Source organism: Corapipo altera, unplaced genomic scaffold, assembly GCF_003945725.1.
Source record: "Corapipo altera isolate COAL_440 unplaced genomic scaffold, ASM394572v1 145, whole genome shotgun sequence".
Classification (NCBI taxonomy): Eukaryota; Metazoa; Chordata; class Aves; order Passeriformes; family Pipridae; genus Corapipo; species Corapipo altera.
Window position 1 is genome coordinate 12,552 of NW_020885078.1, and position 20,884 is coordinate 33,435.

At 41.1% G+C, this 20,884-nt stretch overlaps 2 protein-coding genes across 2 annotated transcripts; one reads left to right on the forward strand and one right to left on the reverse strand.

Annotated features, from left to right (window-relative positions):
- Window positions 1-1,545: 1,545 nt before the first annotated feature.
- On the reverse strand, window positions 1,546-2,458 carry LOC113960046 (olfactory receptor 10A4-like). Its single transcript, XM_027669389.1, is given in 2 exon segments — window positions 1,546-1,803; window positions 1,805-2,458. Coding segments are annotated over 2 exon segments (912 nt in total).
- Window positions 2,459-8,905: 6,447 nt separating this feature from the next.
- On the forward strand, window positions 8,906-14,371 carry LOC113960048 (olfactory receptor 10C1-like). Its single transcript, XM_027669390.1, has 2 exons — window positions 8,906-10,086; window positions 14,277-14,371. The coding sequence occupies exons 1-2, from the start codon at window positions 9,180-9,182 to the stop codon at window positions 14,369-14,371; spliced, it is 1,002 nt and encodes a 333-aa protein (XP_027525191.1). The 5' UTR covers window positions 8,906-9,179.
- The last annotated feature ends 6,513 nt before the right edge of the window (window positions 14,372-20,884 follow it).

Consider the following 20,884-nt stretch of genomic DNA (forward strand, 5'->3'; position numbering starts at 1 on the left):
CTCCTGAAAGGTCAGAAGATTTGACAAGCATGACTCCATGCTGGCTGTGACTGATGACTGCATTTTCCTTCAGGTGTTTTTCAATACCTCCTAGTGTCCCAGTGTACAGGTTCCCAGAATCTGAAGTGATGCAATTTTATCTTTATTATCCTCTTCTTTATGGTGTAAACTCTACTAAATCACTTGAAATGATCCTTGACACAAATCTGTATCCTTGACACAACCTTTGTGTCTGTCTTACTAGGATCAAAATGAACTAGCAATTCCTGGTGCAAAACACCCTCTTATGCTTCTCCCATTTGAACGACTAATTCCACATCTACTGTCTTAGCTTAGCAAAGAAAAAGTGAAGAGTGAAGAGGTAAACTAGGATCCTATGAATCCTCCAAGTGAGTACATGTAACGGCGGGGTCCTTGTATAACAAGGAATAAGTACGCTCCTCGTGCGGTGGTGTGGACAAAGAGAGACTTTATTTCAAACTCCGCGGGGTTTTATTCCGTAACACCATGTGACTTCTTTAACCAACCAGGTTACTTATGTCGGGGTATGCTCTCTGGGGCTCTGTTACCTCGGCACATCCTTTGTGCCTTTAGACACGCCTCTCACAAGTACATAGCAAAACCAGAAGAAAAAAAAAAGGAAAAATAATTAAAGTTTTAGCCTGACTTTTAAAAATTTCATGTCTCAAATCAGCTTCCCTGTGACCATCCATTTCCTTAACACTCAAGTAGTTTCTGTCATTCCACAGTCAACCTTTTTTTTTTACACAAAAAGAGACATTGTTTTCTGTTTTCAATTCAGAAACCTGAGATATACATATGTTGGTATAAATTCACTGTTTTGACTTCAAAAACAAACATACAGCAATGAAGATGTCTAAGTGATAGGTTGTCTCTTTCTATGGCAGAAATCTGGTTTAGAACAGATAAACTGTGTATTTGAAGCAAAGAGAAACCTTACCCCTTCAAACTTTCAAATAAACTTTCAAATAAACTTTCTTCACAAAGTAGAGTTGAAGAGCTCATCTGGGAAATCTCTTCATCAGAACTCACCAGAAGATTAATGTCTTAAATATTTGCATAGTACTTCTCATTAGGTCCACTGTCCCCTTCTCTGATAATTTCTTGCACTCGTCATAATGTGTTTTTAGAAAAGCTACACAGAAATGTTTTCACGATATTCAGAGAATATAGTGAATTTCATCTTATCACAGGTATATACATCTGCAAAGCAAAGAACTATTTCTGTATTGATGGACAGGACATAGAGGATACAGTAGCAGGTGATTCACGTGAGTTGGATGCCAAACCTATCTTAAGATGATATAAGAAAGAATCTGAAGAGAAACAACCTTTTTTTTCCCTTTTTTTAAAGGCTGAATTACCTGGAGGATTGACTCAAAGCTGGAAGGTAGAGATTAATTTTTGGGTAAGTGCTGGCAAATCATGTTGTCCTTCCAGCAATACACACAATATCAAAGCTACTACTACATTTAATATAATTCATAAACATATTACATATTTCTATTTTTGACTACAGCTCTTTTAAAAGGCTTGTTTCACCTCTTTGTTCCTCAAGCTGTAAAGCAAGGGGTTCATCACTGGAGACAACAGCGTGTGAGAAAGAGAAAGCAATTTGCTACTGCTGCTTGAATAAGAAGCTTTGAGTCTCAAGTAGGTCACAATGCCAGGTCCGTAAAACAGAGTGACAACGACTAGGTGAGAAAAGCAGGTAGAGAATGCTTTTCCCTTGCCCTTCACTGATGGCATCTTGAAGATGGTGTGGAGAATCCGGATATATGAATAAGAAAAGGACTATGAATAAGAAGAGGACTATGATGAAAAGGACAGCTATTATGTAGGTGGTGATTTCATTTTTGCAGGTGGCCACACAAGCCAACTTAAGCAGAGGCAGCAGGTCACAGAAGAAGTGATCGATCCCATTGGGACCACAGCATGGAAGGGTAAAGATGAAAGTTGTCTGCACTAAGACCACCAAGACCCCAGTAAGCCAAGGCACAGCTGAAAGCAAGAAGCACGTGTTCCACCTCATCATGGTCGTGTAGTGCAGAGGCTGGCATATGGCCAAATAGCGGTCGTAGGCCATGGTAGCCAGCAAACAGCATTCTGTGATCCCGAGGAGGGAGAAAGCGTACATCTGTGTGGCGCAGCCCAGAAAGGATATGTTCTTCCTCTTTGTGAGAAAGTTCACTAGCGTCTTGGGAATGGTGGATGTGGTATAGCTAACCTCCTGGAAGGAAAAGTTCTTAAGGAAAAAATACGTGGGAGAGTGAAGGGCAGCATCTACCATAGTGATTGTGATGATGAGGATGTTTCCCACCAAAGTACTGAGGTACATGAACAGTAACAGACAAAAGAGAGAGCCTTGGATCTCTGGAATGCTGGAGAAAGGTAAAAATTGGAAATAGGTCACCACAATGTGATTACTGCTGTCCATGTCCCTCAGGTGTCTTTTAACTGCAGAAGTCATTACATGTCCATTTTCTAGTTAATCTAAAGAAATACAAAATAGTAAATTGAATCTTTATATATGTTACTTTCTAATAGGACAAGATCCCAGAAAAGGAAGTGTTGTGTTTAGGTATTTTTAGTGCTAAGGACTGTTTAGTGGAGAAAAGCGAGGTGATTTCCTTCACACAGCTTTTGTTAACTAGGAACACTAAAAAAATTAGAAAAATTTTATCATTTTCAACAATTCTCTTCTTTGGGAGTGATCTCAATTTTTCTTTTAAGATTACTTCCACTTTTATCATTGAGTATCTAGCACAATTTAAGACAGTAAAATGCAATAATCACTATGAAATTATTAAACTCTTAATAAACATCTTATAAAACTTAGCACATTTATCAGACTACTTTATACCTTAAAACATGTAATTTAATCTTCTTTAGGACTAACTTAAACTTTTCTTATTGAAATTATCTGGTACTTTAGCAATACTAATCAAGATCCTTAACACTATAAGAATAAACTTAAGTTTAGGAAAAAAAAAAATCTATTATTTAAAGTAGTCAACCATCCTTTTGAGACCTTTTTCAGTTTTAGATTAAATACTTTTTATTGAATCTACACATTCTGTTGCATCTCATTTTACAAATTTGGAATAAAATCCATAAACCTACAATTAATATCAAAACTATGGTAACTATACCAATCAATTTCTTGCAGTTGCACTTGAATTTGGGATCCATGACATTATCCAATTAACCACATCTTCCCCTTGATTTTCTTGTATTTCGTGAAATAGGAAATATTTCCTTGTAGACAGAGATAAGAAGCTGTAATTCAGGAGGAAACAATTAGTTACCTGTTGAGCCACTTGGACCCTCACAAGTCTATGGGACCAGATGGAATCCATCCTAGGGTGACGAGGGAGCTGGCGGAAGAGCTCGCCAAGTTGCTCTCCATCATCTACCAACAGTCCTGGCTCACTCGGGAGGTCCCAGATGATTGCAAGTTGGCGAATGTCACACCCGTCCAAAAAAAGGGCCTGAAGGAGGACCCAGGAAACTACAGGCCTGTGAACCTGAGCTCAGTGCCTGGCAAGGTTATGGAGCAGATCGTCCTAAGTGCAATCACACAACAGCTACAGGATGAACAAGCGGTCAGACGCAGGCAGCATGGGTTTAGGAAGGACAGGTCCTGTTTGACCAACTTGATCTCATTTTATGATCAGGTGACCCCCCTGGTGGATGAGGGGAAGGCCGTGGATGTGTCTACCTGGACTTCAGCAAAGCCTTGGACACCATCTCCCATAGCATTCTCCTGGAAAAGCTGGCAGCCCATGGCTTGGACAAGGGCACTCTGTGCTGGGTTAAGAACTCGCTGGAGGGTCGGGCCCAGAGAGTGGTGGGGAACGGTGCTGCATCCAGTTGGCGGTCGGTCACTAGTCGTGTCCCCAAGGATCAGTGTTGGGCCCAGTTCTGTTTAGTATTTTTATTGATGATCTGGATGAGGGGACTGAGTGTACCATTAGCAAATTTGCAGATGACACCAAGTTGGGGGGGGAGCGTCAATCAGCTGGAAGGCAGGAGGGCTCTTCAGAGGGACCTGGACAGACTGGAGAGATGGTCCAATTCCAACGGGATGAGGTTTAACAAGGCCAAGTGCTGGATCCTGCACTTTGGCCACAACCCCCTGCAGCGCTACAGGCTGGGCACAGAGTGGCTGGAGAGAAGCCAGGCAGGAAGGGGCCTGGCAGTTTGGATTGACAGGAAACTGAACATGAGCCAGCAGTGTACCCAGGTGGCCAAGAAGGCCAATGGCATTCTGACCTGGATCAGGAACAGTGTGGCAAAAAGTTCTGGGGAAGTGATTCTTCCCCTGTACTCAGCGCTGGTGAGGCCACACCCTTGAGTATTTTGCCCAGTTCTGGGCCCCTCAGTTCAGGAAGGATATTGAGGGGCTGGAGCAGGTCCAGAGAAGAGCAACAAGGCTGGTGAAGGGACTCGAGCACAAGTCTTATGAGGAGAGGCTGAAGGAGCTGGGGTTGTTTAGTCTGGGAAGAGGAGGCTCAGGGGAGACCTCCTCACTCTCTACAACTACCTGAAAGGAGGTTGTAGCCAGGTGGGGGTCTGTCTCTTCTCCCAGGCAGCTATCAGCAAGACAAGAGGGCATGGTCTTGAGCTCTGCCAGGGGAGGTTTAGGTTAGCTATTAGGAAGAAATTCTTTACAGAGAGGTTAATCAGACATTGGAATGGGCTGCCCAGGGAAGTGGTGGATTCTCTGTCCCTGGAGGTTTTTAAGATGAGACTGGATGTGGCATCAGTGCCATGGTCTAGTAACCACGGTGGTAGTGGATCAAGGGTTGGACTTGATGATCTCAGAGCTCCTTTCCAACCCAGTTGATTCTATGATTCTATGAAAAATTCCAGTGATTTTTCTAGTTTCTACCAAATCAGTTTGAATTCTTAAAGTCTGATCTGCATATACACAGCAACTGGTGTTAATGACTGTGCACACACCACCTTTGGAAGCCAGAATCAGACCTAGAGCTGTTCAGTTTTGTTTAACTACTTTTGAAAGGCTGATAACTTCTTGCTGCAAAGCTCTAATTACAACGTTTGTTTAGTTTTCTATTTGTTTAATTACTCTGGGTATGTAACTACAGCTTTCTGCAATTCAGGTACTCCTAATCATGGTAAAAGTCCTCTCACAAACTGGTGGAATCCAGAGGACCTCTCAAGGGATTTAAATTTCATTTGTGGCTTGTTGTAAAAGATCGCTGATGTTCTCTGAGGAATTCTGATTTATCAATGACACCTATTTTTGGTACTACAGGTCCAGAGGTGCATATTCCTTGCCATGCAGGGGATAGAGCTTTTCTAGCTTGGTTTCTGCAAAGCAAGTAGTATCCCATGTTATCTGGAATACACCACCAAAGTGTATTTAAAATTCTTGTTCCTGTCACATGTAAATATGAATGACGTTTGGGATAATCTTCCACCATCATTCCTTGGTGATTCCATTTTCTGGTGAGGGGCTACACCTGGTCCTCCTTCTAGGCATCTTTGAATACAAGAGGGCTCAGTAACTGCCATTTTTACTGACAAAATTTTTTAATCTGTGGGGAGTTGGTCTGCTTTTCTGTCCAAAAGTAGCATCATTCCAGTTGGAGAAAGAGCACTGCAAAATACACCTGATGTTGGAAGGCCCACCATCTGAATACTTTCATCTGAATGAGTGGAAAGTTGAGAACAAACAACACAACACAAAGATAAACCTTTTAACATCTCTCATTTTAGAGTCTCTGATTCTGTTGCAACTTTATCTGTAGCAGATTTGCTGTTTGCTGCACTGTCCAGTGAGGTCCTTCTGGGTCCCGAATTGGCTTGATTCACGTGTAGTGAATCCAGAAGTCTCCACCCATCATTTTCACAGCTATGTGAGTAGTCAGGAGAACTTGAAATTGTTGTTCCCACCTGCTTGAGTGGTTCCTTACTCCATGTCCAGACATACATCCAGTCTCCCGGCTGGTGAGGTTGTGCATGAATGTACTGCCCCAGTTTTTTAAGTGAACTTTTGTCCCATTATCCAGTAGAGATCTGCAACTATAAACCCTTTGCCAAGCAAAGAAGGCTAGTCATTAAAACCCAGAAATTATTAATTTGTTGACAGAATGTGTGTTTGGCAATGAGTCCCTCTTGCTATCATTCTGTGAGTGGGGTTAATTCCAGGAAAGAATTACCTACTGAACACAGATAATCCTGTATATTCTGCGCAGTACCACACAAAACTTCTAAATAATATGGATCGCACCCCAGGAAATTGCATTTGTTCCAGGCATTCTTCAGGAGGAACAGCTTTTTTCAAGAATTAAAAATTTCTTGTAATTGATCTTCTATTCCAATAAACCATTCACTTCATAGGCAGATAAGTCTCCCTGAAAGACAAGTCCTGTGTAGGTGGCAGAGAACAATAAAATGGGGAAGAAGAGACAGAAGAATGAAGTAAAATAAAGTAGCTCACCTGCCAACAGGAGAAGGCCGTGGTTAATATTTTTGGAAAAGCCACATGACAAACCTTAAGTATTTCTATCTGTCTATGTCCCCACCGAAAAATAATCTTTTGGGTATTGACTGTTAGCAATTGTAGGAGTCAGTTATTTTTTTCTCATTGTTTAGGTGTGACAGAGCCCTCTCTCTGCTTTTCCTGTTAGGTCCTGGAACAAACTAAAGAAAAACCTATGGAACACTTGCATATCTATTTTAATCTGTTATTTTTTTTACCATTCATGGCATTAGGCCTGATCCCGCCTAAATTAAGGGATAAAAATTTGGTATGGAAACAAACCACATAGACTAAGCACAGGAAAAAAGCTTTAAAGGTTTTGCAGGAGGAAAGAACTTATGCATTGCTCATGTCTAACTCTGGCTTTATACTCTTTAATTAATGGTATGGGAAAGGTGTCCCCTGAGAGAACACATCATGCCAACTCAGATAGATCCTTCAGATTTGTCAGAAATTTTCCTCTCTGGATATTTCTGTCCTCTATGGATATTTCTGTCTTTATTTAGGTGAATCATGCTATGCTTCTGTTTAATTAAACAAAGATATAGCACTTTGTAGTTGTCACTTACTATGTCCAGAACACACCTACATCACATTAGGTGGTTCTTCCCTGAAAAATCACTTTCCCTTTGTTGCTTACAGAAGATGATTGTAATGCAGAGGTCACTCACTAAAGACAAGAGTGGACAAAGACAGTTCTAAGGCCAGGTGAAATAGGATCAGTTTGAATGAGATGTCGACACTGTCAGTGTGGATATCCGTCAGTAATTCCACTTTTAATCAAATATAAACCCCAGATTTCTGTAACTGGCTGAACTTTGGTCAAAAATTTCTGAACATTATGAGTGGAACTTTTCTGTACTCATTCAAATAAAAAACATCTATTAAAAAAAATCTTGTTTCACTTCTGGACACAGGTCAGGCCACGCAGGTAGTGGTGTCACCAGTAAGAGTGGAAGTTACCTGCTTACCATGAGCTGCTGAGTTTAACCTGTGGCCAAGAGATGAGCACAGCCCAGACCTGAGTGTCATCCTGGATGCTCAGCACAGCAAAGCTTAGGCCTTTTCAGGTGAACTGCTACATGCATCACTACTCCAAAACACACAATGGTCTCCTGTTCAGGGTCAATATAAGTTGAAGTGATCTTAAATGAAGATCATGGGTCTGTGGACAGAGAGTATGGCTGGAGACCATAGGGCAGGGTCGTTAAGGCCTTTTTGTGCACTCATGGCCTTCATATGTTGCTTTGCAATTTATCATCTCCCTGCGGATACCTACAGGGTTGTCATAAGGTGCAGGTCCTCTAGGTTTAGATGACAAAGTTGATGATAATTCTGTGTCTGCATTCTTGGTTTGGGGGTCTGAATATCTTTTATAGTCAATGGAGAAAAACAGGCACTTCTATGGCTTGTTTCGCCTGATTCTGATATACTGTAAAGATTAAGAGGATCTCTCTCCCCAGAGGATATAAAGGTACTCTAGATGACTGACTCTGGCCAAGACCTTTACAAAGTTGACAGTTTTATTGAAGTGATTTGTGATCACTTTTAACTTGCAGCCTTCCATTCCTATCTCAGCAGGATTTATAGTCCCATATGTATGTGGACTGTACCTCTGCTTCACCTTCAAATTTTGTTGAGAAAGCATAAATATGACAAGCTTACGTGACTACTGTCTCACTAATTTGGTGATAATTATGAAGTAATAGTAATTGCTTCAAAGTCAAAGACAGCTCTTGATGTTGCATGAGAACATGTAGGTTTATATAGAAATGTATTCCAAATTATCTAAAACTGGAGAGACCGCAAAGAGCATCTGTGAATCAACTAATATACGTACACCACACTTAGTAACCAACCTGTGAGTAACAACTATGCTTTATTGCTCTAATCAGCATTAGCAAGTCTCAGTGGACTTTACAAATATATATATAGGATATAGTGCTGGGGAAAAACACCTCTCCTTATTCGCTGCAGAATGCTCAGAGTAGAATGTTTTTCTGGAGACTTCATGATTTAGGATTTTTTTCTTCCTCTTTTCCACCACACTCCCCACAAGGTAACTTCAGAATACATGACTGCCATAAGCTGTGTATCCCACAAGTAAATCCTTGTGCATGCAAAGCCTGTCTCTTGTAAGGGCCCTTTAACCCTTTTCATGTTGTATAGCCTAGCCATGAGTACAGTCACAAGATGCTTTGGACCAATTGACCTTGCATGCATCCCCAGAGTAGATCACTTAAATAACAGAGAAATTATCTTTGTTATATTCAAATAGTGCTACTGATGCTGTTGGAACTTGAACTGATTAGTCCATAAAAAATATTTGGTTTTTTTTTTCCCCTTGTTCTGCAGGGTAAAAACTGTAGCTGAGCATTGAAGACACTAGTAAATATGCAAACTTTGAAGGCAGAGCTATGAAAAGAAGCCTCAGTCAAAAATAGAGACAAAAACATATGCATAAGACCACTTAATCTCTTCAGAAGACCTTTTCAAAATCTTGACAATTTCTAAATTCTACTCATCCTTTTGCCTATTCAATCAGGTAGTGGTATTTGGATTGCCAATTTGCCTGTCTGTTTACTATGTCATCAACTACTGAGTGCAAAAACGAAGAGAGAATAGTTCTACTAGGTACCAAAGAGGGATGATTCTTGGGAACCTCAGTGAAGTGAGTGAATTCAGACTCCTGGGTTTTTCTGAAATCTCTCATTTGCATCCTTTGCTCTTTGTAGTTTTATTATCTCTTTATATTCTCACCTTGATGGCTAACACAGTGATAGCTTTGATAATGAATGGTGATAACACTCTTCATTCCCCCATGTATTTCTTCCTCACTCAGCTGTCCTGTTTGGATATCTGCTATTTGTCAGTCATAATACCAAATATTCTTGAGAATCTGATGGTGGGAACAATAGGTATCTCCAAGGCAAGATGTGCAATGCAAATGTTTTTCTTCCTTTTCTTTGGAGTTGCCGAATGTTTTCTCTTGGCTGCCATGTCACTGGACCGTTATGTGGCAATATGTTGCCCCTTGCATTACACTATTGTCATGAACAGTAGAGTCTGCAAAAGTCTGGTTGCTGGAACTTACATTTGTGGAACTGCTGTAGGCTTGGTACACACCATCATAACATTCAGCTTACCCTTCTGTGGTTTTGCCATCGATCACTTTTTCTGTGAGATTCAACCCCTCTTGGACCTGCTTTGTGGTAACACTTTCCCAAGTGAAATTCAAGTCATTGTGGTGGCTGTCTTTGCTATTTTATGTCCCTTCTTGTTGATAATTTATTCATATAGTCGCATAATTTCCACAATTCTTCTGATGTCATCAGCTGAAAGCCAGCAGAAAGCATTTTCCACTTGCTCCTCACATCTTTTAGTTGTGATTCTTTTTTACGGTACAGCAAGCTCCATGTATTTGAGGCCAAAATACACTTATTCTGCATCTGTTGATAAATTCCTCTCGCTTTCTTATTCTGTGGTGACTCCTTTATTGAATCCTACTATTTATAGTTTGAGGAATGAGGAGGTGAAAAGAGCCCTGAGAAAAAAATGGAGAAATATTAATTTAGTGTGGAAATGCAACAGAATATTTGCATTGTTTCAGATGGTTGTAGTGGTATTTTTCACTGTAAATTCTTGTTCAGTAAAAGGAATTTCCAGATAATTCCCAAGAACACTTCAGCTTTTGGGGAGGAAAGAAAGAGTGGAGATGTTGAACTGTAAGAAAGAGTGTTAGATGCTATGTTAGGATTTTGAAAGGAAACTTCTTCCACATACTGAAGAAATTCTTAAATAAATAAACATTTTTTCTTTTTCTTTTCCTTGCTATTTGCAGAAAACTATGTTTTACCTGTTTCTGACTTTTTGAACAAAAGAGTAATGTTCAGGATCCTGATTTTACTGAAAGAGCTGAGAACAATAAATTTTCATCAATTTACATTTATTTCCTAAAAATGTTTAGTAAATTTCTTTGGGAAAAGAAGATATAATTCAAGTTATAATACAGAGCCCAGGAAATTACCGAGCACTGGTTATGAGTTCTGAGACTGTTATCGGAAAAAAAAAGGTGTGCAAAATTGCATATCTGCCTCAAAGACCTTTAATTTTAGAGTCATTGTTATAAATATTTTATACCAAGTCTTGGCTAAATCTTTTTATATAGGAAGAGCAGACTATTTTGTATAGAATTTGTATCAAAACCCGTTATTTCATATATGGTTTTTGCCTTTAATATTTCTATTATAGACTATTATGATATGTTATTAGGACATATATGTTATATATTAACTGAAAGTTTTGCACTCCATGACTGAAAAGGTAGGATTTGCGTGACCTAATTTAAGGATATAAAGGTCACTTATTGAAGTCTGGGAGAATAAATCTAATATTTCATTGGAAATGGAGGCAAATAACTTCCTCCAGAAAGAAATATTTTGACATTTCATAAGTATCTCTTTTAGAAGATGAATGATCTTCTGCAACTATGAATTTGGAGACTATAGAGGTGAGATTCACTGGCTTAAGAATGAGCTTTTCATTTCTTCTCATATACCTTAAGTAATCAAAGGCATTTTTCAGATATGACTCAGGATCTATAGGAGACCCAAACTGTTCTGCAGTGATGATCAGAAGATAGCAAGGAAATTCTAAACTATGTAAAATGTACCCAGGCAGTGTTTTTTATAAGCAATGGATTCTTATCATAAATTGAACCTGAAGTCCTGTTCAAATGTGCCTAGTGAAGGTAAATGAATTCCACACTGAATACAAAAATCCACAAATTAGAGAAGCCAAATGAACACAATTCATAACAGCAAGAAGAAAGGAAGCTGTCTTCCATATATTTGAAGAGAAGGCAAGTTAGTTGCCTCACCAAAACACCAAACAGCTCTCGTAGTTGCTCCCATAGCTGCTGGAGGTCATTCGCAGGTACCAGATTCTTTTTTCCCCCACATATTCCATTACTGTGTTGCCAAAAGTCCTGAGATGAATGGAAAGCAAAACTTACTACAGACTAAGAAATCCACCAGCTTGCTTCACCAGCGGCTTCTTTCTTTTAAAGGATACACTTCTACTATCCAGGCTTTAAATGATTTTGTGACCCTTTTTCAAGATGTGTATCTGGTGCTCCTCAGCCTTTGTTCTGTGAATGTTTTGTGAAGATTGCTTATGAAAGGCAAAATTTAAAAAAAAAAATAGAAGTATCTTAAAAGTGATGAAGTATTTGGAGCTGCTGAAGTTCCCCTTGAGATACTTGCAGTTCTTCATCCATACTCTTAGGTCACTTAAAAAAGATTCTTCTGTAGTTCTCCAGTTCATCCAAGGGCATGATATTTGCAATTATAGACAGTTTTCTCAGTGTCTAATTTTTTTTATAATGGAGAGGGTGGACTGTTGTTTTAATTGTATCTTTACTTTCACTATACCAAAGGTAAATAGGAGTGATTTAGTGGTAGTCATTAAAGGTTGGATAGATAGAGATTTTAAAATAAATTTAGAAATTCTATTCTTCAAGAACAATTGATTTAATCTTGGACTTATAGTCCATGAATGATGGTTTCGATATCTATCAAGTGATTATAAGCATGGATTCCTAATAGATTAGATATGACATTTCTGGGAGTTACAATCATTATAAAAGGCTCATATTGTTTTGGAATGGCATTTGTAGAGCAGATGCAATATCTGGACATGTAAAATTACACTGAACATTTTTATTTAGTCATTAGAATATCCAAATATCTACACTTCAAGTTGGTGTCTAAGCTGTCACTATGGACTATAGATGCCAGATACACTCTTGCAGTAGATTTGGTCACCAGGTTCCATTCATGGATTGATTCATTTTGACTGTTAGGAACTCAGACATCCAGCGGGCTTGTACACACTTGCAAATAGATATCTGTATCTGAAGTCAGATTACATTCCAAATGATTAGTGTTTATGTGCCCAAAACATCATGAGATAAAGACAAACCACACCCATAAAGCTTGAGATCTCCTTCTCCAGGCTTGACTTGATAGACTGAAGGCACATTTCTATTAATATGCATCCTAGGAAGTACTTCCTCATTTTCAGGTGGAATATTCACATTCAGGTGGATTCAATGCATCAGTTTCTGCCTGTTACTCCTTGTCCTATTGCAGGGCATCACTGAGCAGAGCCTGGTCCATCATCTGACACCCTCCCTGAAGATACTTATATACATTGATGAGATCCCCTCTCAGTCTTTTTGAGGCTGACCAGACCCAACTCCCTCAGGCGTAGAGAGATCCTCCGGTCCTTCATCAATCTTTGAAGCCCTCCACCGGACAATGACATGATTTGTCATCACATGTGTCATGAATGTTACTCCTATGAAGAAATATGTTTGAAACTGTAGACCTCTTAGACTTCTAGGGGTTTAATTGTTAAAGAAAATTTATGGAACTCACAGTTTCCATATATCAGTGAACCTTACACTTGGTTTTTTGGTGCTTTTTTTAGACTTTTTTAGACCCTATGGTAAGGTAAAGAGATAGAAGGGTATTCATGGACTTGCTTCCTAGTGTCAGTACTCAAATTATTATTAAAATATGGGATTTCAGGAGAAAAAGAGTCATGTAAGTAGCTTTAGAAATGCAAGATTTAGACAACTGAAACAATCGTCCTAGACTTCTTAAACAGTCAGTGGAGAGCAGTAGGTAATTTTAGAGCAATTGAATTAGAGCGATAGTTTATTGAATTGTTTCAGATGTTTAGTCTGATTAGATTTTTTAGGATGTTGAATTGCACAGCAGTTGTGCTTCTTCCCCCCAGTAACTGTAAAGGCAGTCCAGCATGAGTAGTTCAGATGGCCATTTCTACATTATTCCTGTTCCTCTTCTGTTCCTTCTGCCTCACAGTGTAGTCTGTTAATCTCTTTCCACAGTTCCTTCATCTGATTACTCAACACATCAATTCAAACACACATCCTTCACACAACGGTAACATCAGTCCCAGCCTCAGTGAGAAACACCAGGCACACCTTACAGTCAGGGACCTGGATGCTTCTTCCTCAAGAATTCTGGGTAAAGGCCTCTGATGAGGCAACCAACGACAGCTGGTTGCCAGAAAGGGTGTCACTAGTTTCTCTAATCTGTTAATTCATGTGCTCTGAATCCTGTACTTGTAGATACTTCCCCCACAGAAATCCCAGCTGATTAAATTTCTTTCTTGCACCATGCACATTTACATAATACTGCAACTTCAGCTTAATCAAAATAAATTTTCAACCATGAATCTTCCTACAGACGTATGCATTGAACAGGAGGAAAAGGGTTCCTTTCATATGAAGAACCTCCCAGCTAATAATACAAACTAAAACTCTGTTTAACTTCGAAACAACTCATAAGCATTATTCTGGGACCAATCTTTAGCTGGTAAAACTACTACAAACATTTGTAGTGTCACTGCACACAACAAGATTTTTAATGTGTCAAGGCCCCATTGACTTCTACTGGACCTGTCCTGACATGAAAGACAGTGCTATGAAGAAACTTACACATTTTTAAGGACTTTGAAATTCAAAAGCTTCGTAAGATATTGAAAAAATTATGGAGAAGGCTTTTCTGGGAGTTATTAAAAAACACCCGAAGGTTATCAGTCACAGTCAGCAAAGATTCATGTGGGGAAAGTCCCACTTGTCAAACTTAATGTTCCTTCAAAACAAGGTAACCCATCTAGCTGACCAAGGGAAACCGGTTGATGTAATCTTTTTGCATTTCACCAAAGCTTTTTACACTGTCTCTCACAGGATCCTTCAGGACAAACTGTCCAGACCACAGCTGGATAAACACATCATGTGATGTGTGAGCAATTGGCTCATGAGTCAGGCACAAAGAGTAAATGCGGTTATAACAGGTTGGCGACTGGTCATAAGTGGGGTTCTGCAGGATTCCATTTTAGGTCCAGTGCTCTTCAACATCTTCATAAACAACTTGGACATAGGAGTCAAAAGGATTCTAAGTAGGTTTGCAGATGATACTGTAATAAGTAAACAATGGTAAAATTTACTCGTCAAAATATATATATTTTATTTTCTGTATATTATAGCTAATGCCTGGTTGGGACTAGGGAGTTGTAAGCTGCGGAATAGTTAACTGCTGTATTATTATAAGTTGACTGTCCTGTAACTGACAGTTCCCTACCTAGTTGGCAAAGATAGAGTATCTTGCTTTACTGAGCACGTATACCATATCCTGCTTTTCTAAAAATATTGTCTAAGTGTACTCATTAGAAAAGAAGAAGAGAACGAGGATCAGAGGGTCAAGGATGAAAATGATAAAGAAGAGCCAAGGAGAACATCTGGACACCATAATTCATACCCAACTCCAAGGACATTGAGTTAATTAAAGATACTGATGGAAAGTCCCTGGCAATCAAAATGGACCTGCAACAGAACCAACCAGAACGAAGCCCGAGAACTCAAACCCAATCAAGAGCTAACAAGTGACTATGGGAGGGGGTTGAAAAGAGTATAAAAGTAGCTGTTTATTTGTATTGCGCTTGTGGGCTGGTGGAGAGCAGGGGTCTCTCCAGGCCACCCAGTGCGCTGATTTGCTTATCTGCACTTTATATAAATCTTACAATAAATTTTGCTGCTAAATTTTGATTTGGTTCATTTACCTATAACAATACTAAATTGGGAGGAGCTGTTAACTCTCTCCCCAGGAGGCAGAGAGGCCCTGCAGAGAGACCTGGACAAATCAGAGAGAGGAGCAATCACTAACCATGTGGAGTTCAACAGGGCACCAATTCTACACCTGGGATGGGTTAGGGTTAGGATTAGGGTTAGAGTTAGGGTTAGGATCAGGATGTACGGACAGGCTGGGGAACGAGGTGTTGGAAAGCAGTACAGTGGAAAGGGAGGTTAATGGCAAATTGAATATGAGTCAGTAGAGCCCCGGCAGCCAGGAGGCCCAACTGTGTCCAGGGGGCATCAGGCCATGCATTGCTGGCTGGTCGAGGGAGGGGATTGTCCCGCTCTGCTCTGCGTTGGGGTGGTCTCACCTGGAGTATTGGAGCAGTTTTGGGTGCCACAATATAAGAAGGATCTAAAGCTATTGGAGACACGGTAAAGGAGGGACATGAGAATGGTGACACATGTAGAGGGGAATCCATATGAGGTATGACTGAGGTCACTTGGTCTTTTCAGCCTGGAAGAAACTCTGGGAAGACCTCATTGTGGTCTGCAGCTTCTTCGTGAGGGGTACTGGAGGCGCAGCACTAAATTCTTCTCTCTGGTGACCAGTGACAGAACCGAGGGAATGGCATGAAGCTGTGTCAGGGGAGGTTTAGGTTGGATATTAAAAAAAGATTCTTCACCCAGAGGGTGGTCGAGCACTGGAACAGGCTCCCCAGGGCAGTGGTCAAAGCACCAAGGCTGTCTGAGCTCAAGAGTTGTTTGAACAACACTCAGACACATGGTATGATTCTTGGGGCTATCCTGTGCAGGGCCAGGAGTTGTACTCAACGATCCTTGTGAATGACTTCAAACTCAGGACATTCTGTGATTGTATGACCTTGAAGACCCTCCTTTGCAAATGCCTTTCTGACAGCCTATTTGCCGAAGTCCTCGCAGAACTGTCCTTCTCTGTCATCAGAGAGACATGTGAGTCAGCCCTGGAAATAACAGGTCTTACAGCAAATATGCTCTGAAACAAGACAATTATTGTTGTGCCAATAAGCAGACTATTTTGACCTCTAATTGGGACAGATCAGTAACTAATTGTAGCACGTCAGTGTTCAGTCATTGAGATTAAAAATAGCTTGAATTTGCCTCTGTCTTTCAGTTTCTCCAGTTTTTCCCCTGTGGTCCTGCTCGCATCCCTTGCTGCCCTCTTCTCAAGACAATGAAGTTTCTTTCTAAGATGCTGAATGCATATATCCCAAGGCACTAGAGTTTCAACAAGTTTTAAGTATGCCTTTGCGTTTAGCTGAGTCCCTCGCAAGGGAGGCAGTGGGCTGTAGAGGATTGAGGAGAGGACCAGTGAGCAGCTAGGAAAGTTCTTAATCTCAAGAGTGAGTCTAGTCCCAGAAGTCCTTGTTAGCTCCAATTACTTGCTCTTAGTTTTTTACCAAAGACAAACATTTAATTGTCTGAGGGAATGGCAAGATCACGTCAATACAAATCTAGATGAAACTGAGAACCCTTCTCTCTCTGGTGCTACACCCTTGTAACATCAGAGGTGGAGAGAGTTAGGATTTTTCAAAAACTTCAGAACAGCTCCAAGTGCTGTCATGATGTTGGATTGCGTTCATGGGGCCAACAGGTATCTGCATTATTACTGGCTGGTGTAAGTTCTTTAACCAAAGCGATCACATTCCTATTGAATCAGGCTCAAAAGTTCAAAAACACATGCTCCAGTGTAAACTGGAAATACCTCTACTAGAAGAAGCAGGGGAGAATGTCCTCCTGTATCTCCCATGTAAAACAGCAATGAGTGTCCTGGAAACCCTCCAACTAAACCTCCTCTTTCTCACCATAAAGAGGTAGATTAAAAATTATTCCTCTCCTATCAATGTGCTGATTCTCTTTTTTAAACCAGAATGTACAAGTGAACATAAGGAGAGTGATTTTTTTTTTATTGCTGAGCAGTGCTTACACAGAGCAAAGGCCTTTTCTGCTCCTTGTACCACCCTGCTGGCAAGGGAAGCTGGAAGGAAATACAGCTGGGACAGTTGACCCCAGCTGACCCAAGGAATATTCCATACCATATGACATCATGTTCAGCATATGAAGTGGGGGGAAGAAGGAGGAATGGAGGGATGTTTGGAGTGATGGTGTTTGCCTTCCTAAGTCACTGTTTTATGGAATGGGGCCCAGCTCTCTTGGAGGTGGCTGAACACCTGCCTGCCCATGCACAAAGACACGAAGGGATCAACAGCAATCTACTCCAGCTTCCAGCCTAAGCCATAATATCCTGACACATATTCAAGTTTGTGAAAACATAGATACAAATTTTTCATTTGCAGAATCAGTGTGGACAAGTACATGGAGCTAAAAAGATCCTAGACATTTGTTTTAGGTGGTGTGACCTACTAAGGAATATAAGTAAATGACTAGTTTCATTTTTCCTCTTCAATTCTTTTTTAAGCTCTGAAAGGCATTCAGGTCAAACCTTTCTCCTAGGTTTAGGAGTAATGAAGACTTTCTGTACTAACTAGGATGGGTTCTAACCCATCCATGTTAATGTTCTCTCCTGGGCTCTTTCTCCCACATTATCCTGATGTAAATCACTGGTATATCTCAACTCACTGTCTGGCCTGACATGGTTATGTCAGTTCTTTGTTCCTTCCTGACCTCTGAAGCAAAACTACTCTCTCTCATCTTTATACATCCTGTTTACTAGCTCCTTATAGCTCTTCCTGTAAAAGAGGTGGAAAAGACTACAAGAGTGAGTTACAATATCCATAACCCATGCCATCTCTGATAATGGAACGCTTTGGCCATGTTAACACATCAATCTGTGTGTCAGATTGTCCAGGAGGCTAAACCATTTGCTAGTATTTAATGACTGATTTCTTATTCCCAGTGGGATTAGATTTTGGAAGCTAGTGAGGCTAAACCTCACAAGAAATCTTTCTACTGTCTTAAAAGTTAAATTACAACTCAGCATAGAGTCCCTATTATACCATTCCTTGCAGTCAGGTGTTTGACTGAAAGGAAATAATAGAAAATTACATTATGGCTTTTGCTCACTCTTAGAGGGTCAAACTGATTTGCAAAGAATAGGAGAAAGTTTCATAGATGTGTAGAGCATTTTGCAGTGTCTGTCATATCCACCAATGGCTATAAACTGTTTAATCTGTATCCCACAGATATCACTAATTCACTTCTATACACTGTACTTCTCTACATCATATTGAGAGTTGGACACAATGGCTGCAACTAGGTTAGTAAATTTAGAAGTGTTAGCCACTGGAACATGGTCATCCATGATGCTACAAGTATCAGACAGAGTGCTAGTGCCAGGACCAGGAGTGCACTAATAGTCCTTAATTGCTCTGACAAACTGAGCTTCAGGTTTCCACTCCCACACTCTGATCGGAGTCTCTCTGTGCCTGCCAAGTTCTCTTTCCAAGTTGCTTTATGGATTTCCTGAGCTGACCTTTGACATGGTTTCTAGTCTGTCTTTTCCCAAGGCGCACTGATTGTTGGCTATTTTTGACACCACTCTGCTCTGCTCACCTCTGTCTAGGTCCACAGGACTGTATCCTGTCACTGCCCTTGTGTTGAGGCCACCCTCAGCTCATGTATGTCTTCATTTAGGGAGCAGCACCACACGTGTCACTGTCTGACATGTAGAATAGCTACTATTACCCTGACAACTACAGTCTTGCTGATATAGCTGAAATAAGGTTGATTGCCTTTGTTGTAAGGTAGAACTACTGACATCTGTTTAACCTGCTGTCCACAAGGACCTTCAGATGCTTTTCTAAGGGCAATTTTCTAGTCAATCAGAGCCTAGTCTGTCCTGTTGCATGGCATTACTCTGGTCCAGGTACAGGACTCTGTATTTGTTGACATTTATTCTCTTTATACAGATGCAGTACATTTTGGCATGACCCACCTCCATTAACCCTCTCTCCTGGCTGTGTTTAACCCCAGCATAAGGCATTAATTTGTAAGGTGCTCTGATTTTTAAAGATCAGCCATATCAGCCATACTAGGACCTTCTGTCCTACTTAGAACAGCTGGGACCGATTCATCATTGGATGGGTGTAGCCCAAAACTGTGTATTCTATAGCCCTCCATGCCATTTCCCAGAAACTGTTGTCAGTAGAGGCCTGCGAGGTGCCCCCCCCCATGCTCCTGTCCTCATGCCCTTTTGTGGAATTCCCTGACTGAGCACCCTCACACCCTTTTATGGAATTCCCCACTCTGAGGGAAGGACTGAACATCCTTTTATGGAATTCCCCACTCTGGGGGAGGGGCTAAGCATTGCTGCCTGAGCTGGAGAATATATAAACCTGGAGTTTCAGAACCTCGCACTCTCTCCACTCGTGGGATCCAGAGGAAGACTGCAACTCACCGCTCTCAACCTGACTACAGCTCACCGCTCTCAACCAGATTGAGACCACCATCCTCAACTGGACTGCAATAGCTCTCCCACCAGCAGGTTTGTTTTCCACTCCCCCCTTTACTTTGGACTCGGGGGGGGCCCGGGGAACCCTGCTTGTTCATATCCCAGGGTGCTGGGTTGTACATTTGGGTTTTTGTGGATTGAATTCGGTTGTTTGTCTGTATAATCATACTTGTTGTGTTGTTTTTAATAAATTGTTATTCTGACTTGTGGTCTCTCTTTTGAGTTCATTTTCCCCTGCTGGTTAACTTTTAAACCAGCACACCTTCCTAAGATGAGGACTGCTAGAGGTAAAGCATTTGGTAGTCCTTATTCATAGTTGACAACTCAGCTCTTCTCTGTCCACTGTGTTCAATCCTGTCTGTGAGGGTGGTGGGAAACTTGTGTCCAGTTTCCAGAGGCATTGGGCAAGGAAGCTGTATGGAGAGAGAAGGTATGGATAAGAGAGGTCTTCCAGTCTTCAGGATGCTCCAAGGAAGTGGGACTGTAGAACCTGTGGAGGTCTTTGTTCTTCATTGAAAAGTGGGAGTGGGACACTTGCAGTGTCATGTCTCCCAAGGTGTTAAGTTTCATTTGTAAAACCTGTTTGGCAGTGCCAGAGAGTATGGCTGAGAAATCAGACAGCAACAGAGGATTAAGCCTGGCAGAGGGGAAATTCTGCAGAAAGAATATTAAATTACTCCCCTCACTAGTTCAACACTATTATTTCATTGAACAGTCATCATCTATACTTTCTAAAGTGATTCAGAATGGCTGGTTCATACTGGTGTGATATCCTGGATCCAAATCTCACTGAATTATTGATACAGGTCGGAACCAACTCACTGTGAGTGTGTGGGCATGTGGGGACAGGCTGAGCCCAGACCTGCAGGAACGTGGTAAGGCCTGCACATAAGGCCTGCGCTGAGAGCACAGGGCAGAGCTGGAAGGCAAGGCCTGCACCCACGCAAAGCACACGGCAGAGCTGGAAGGCCTGCAGCCCATGCAAAGCACATGGCATCACTGAAGGCCTTTAGCTGGGCTGTCAGTCAAGGCAGACCTGCCTGGTAGCCCACCCACACCACACCCCTGTGGCCTGTGACTGGCTACAGCACAACTCACTCTGGCCTGGAAGGCACTGACTGGATATCCTGCCTGGGAGGGAAAACTGAACTCTGTAAATACTCGACACTCTATGCAGCCTCTCTCTCTCCCTTCTCCCTCTTCTCCCTCTTCTCCCTCTTCTCCCTCTTCTCCCTCT

Bases quoted from the DNA above. Each gene is read 5' to 3' on its own strand.
- LOC113960048 (XM_027669390.1), top strand. From the start codon at position 9,180: ATGATTCTTGGGAACCTCAGTGAAGTGAGTGAATTCAGACTCCTGGGT. The intron at 10,087-14,276 runs AATGGAGAAATA...TGTAATCTTTTT, and splicing joins GAAAAGAGCCCTGAGAAAAA to GCATTTCACCAAAGCTTTTT.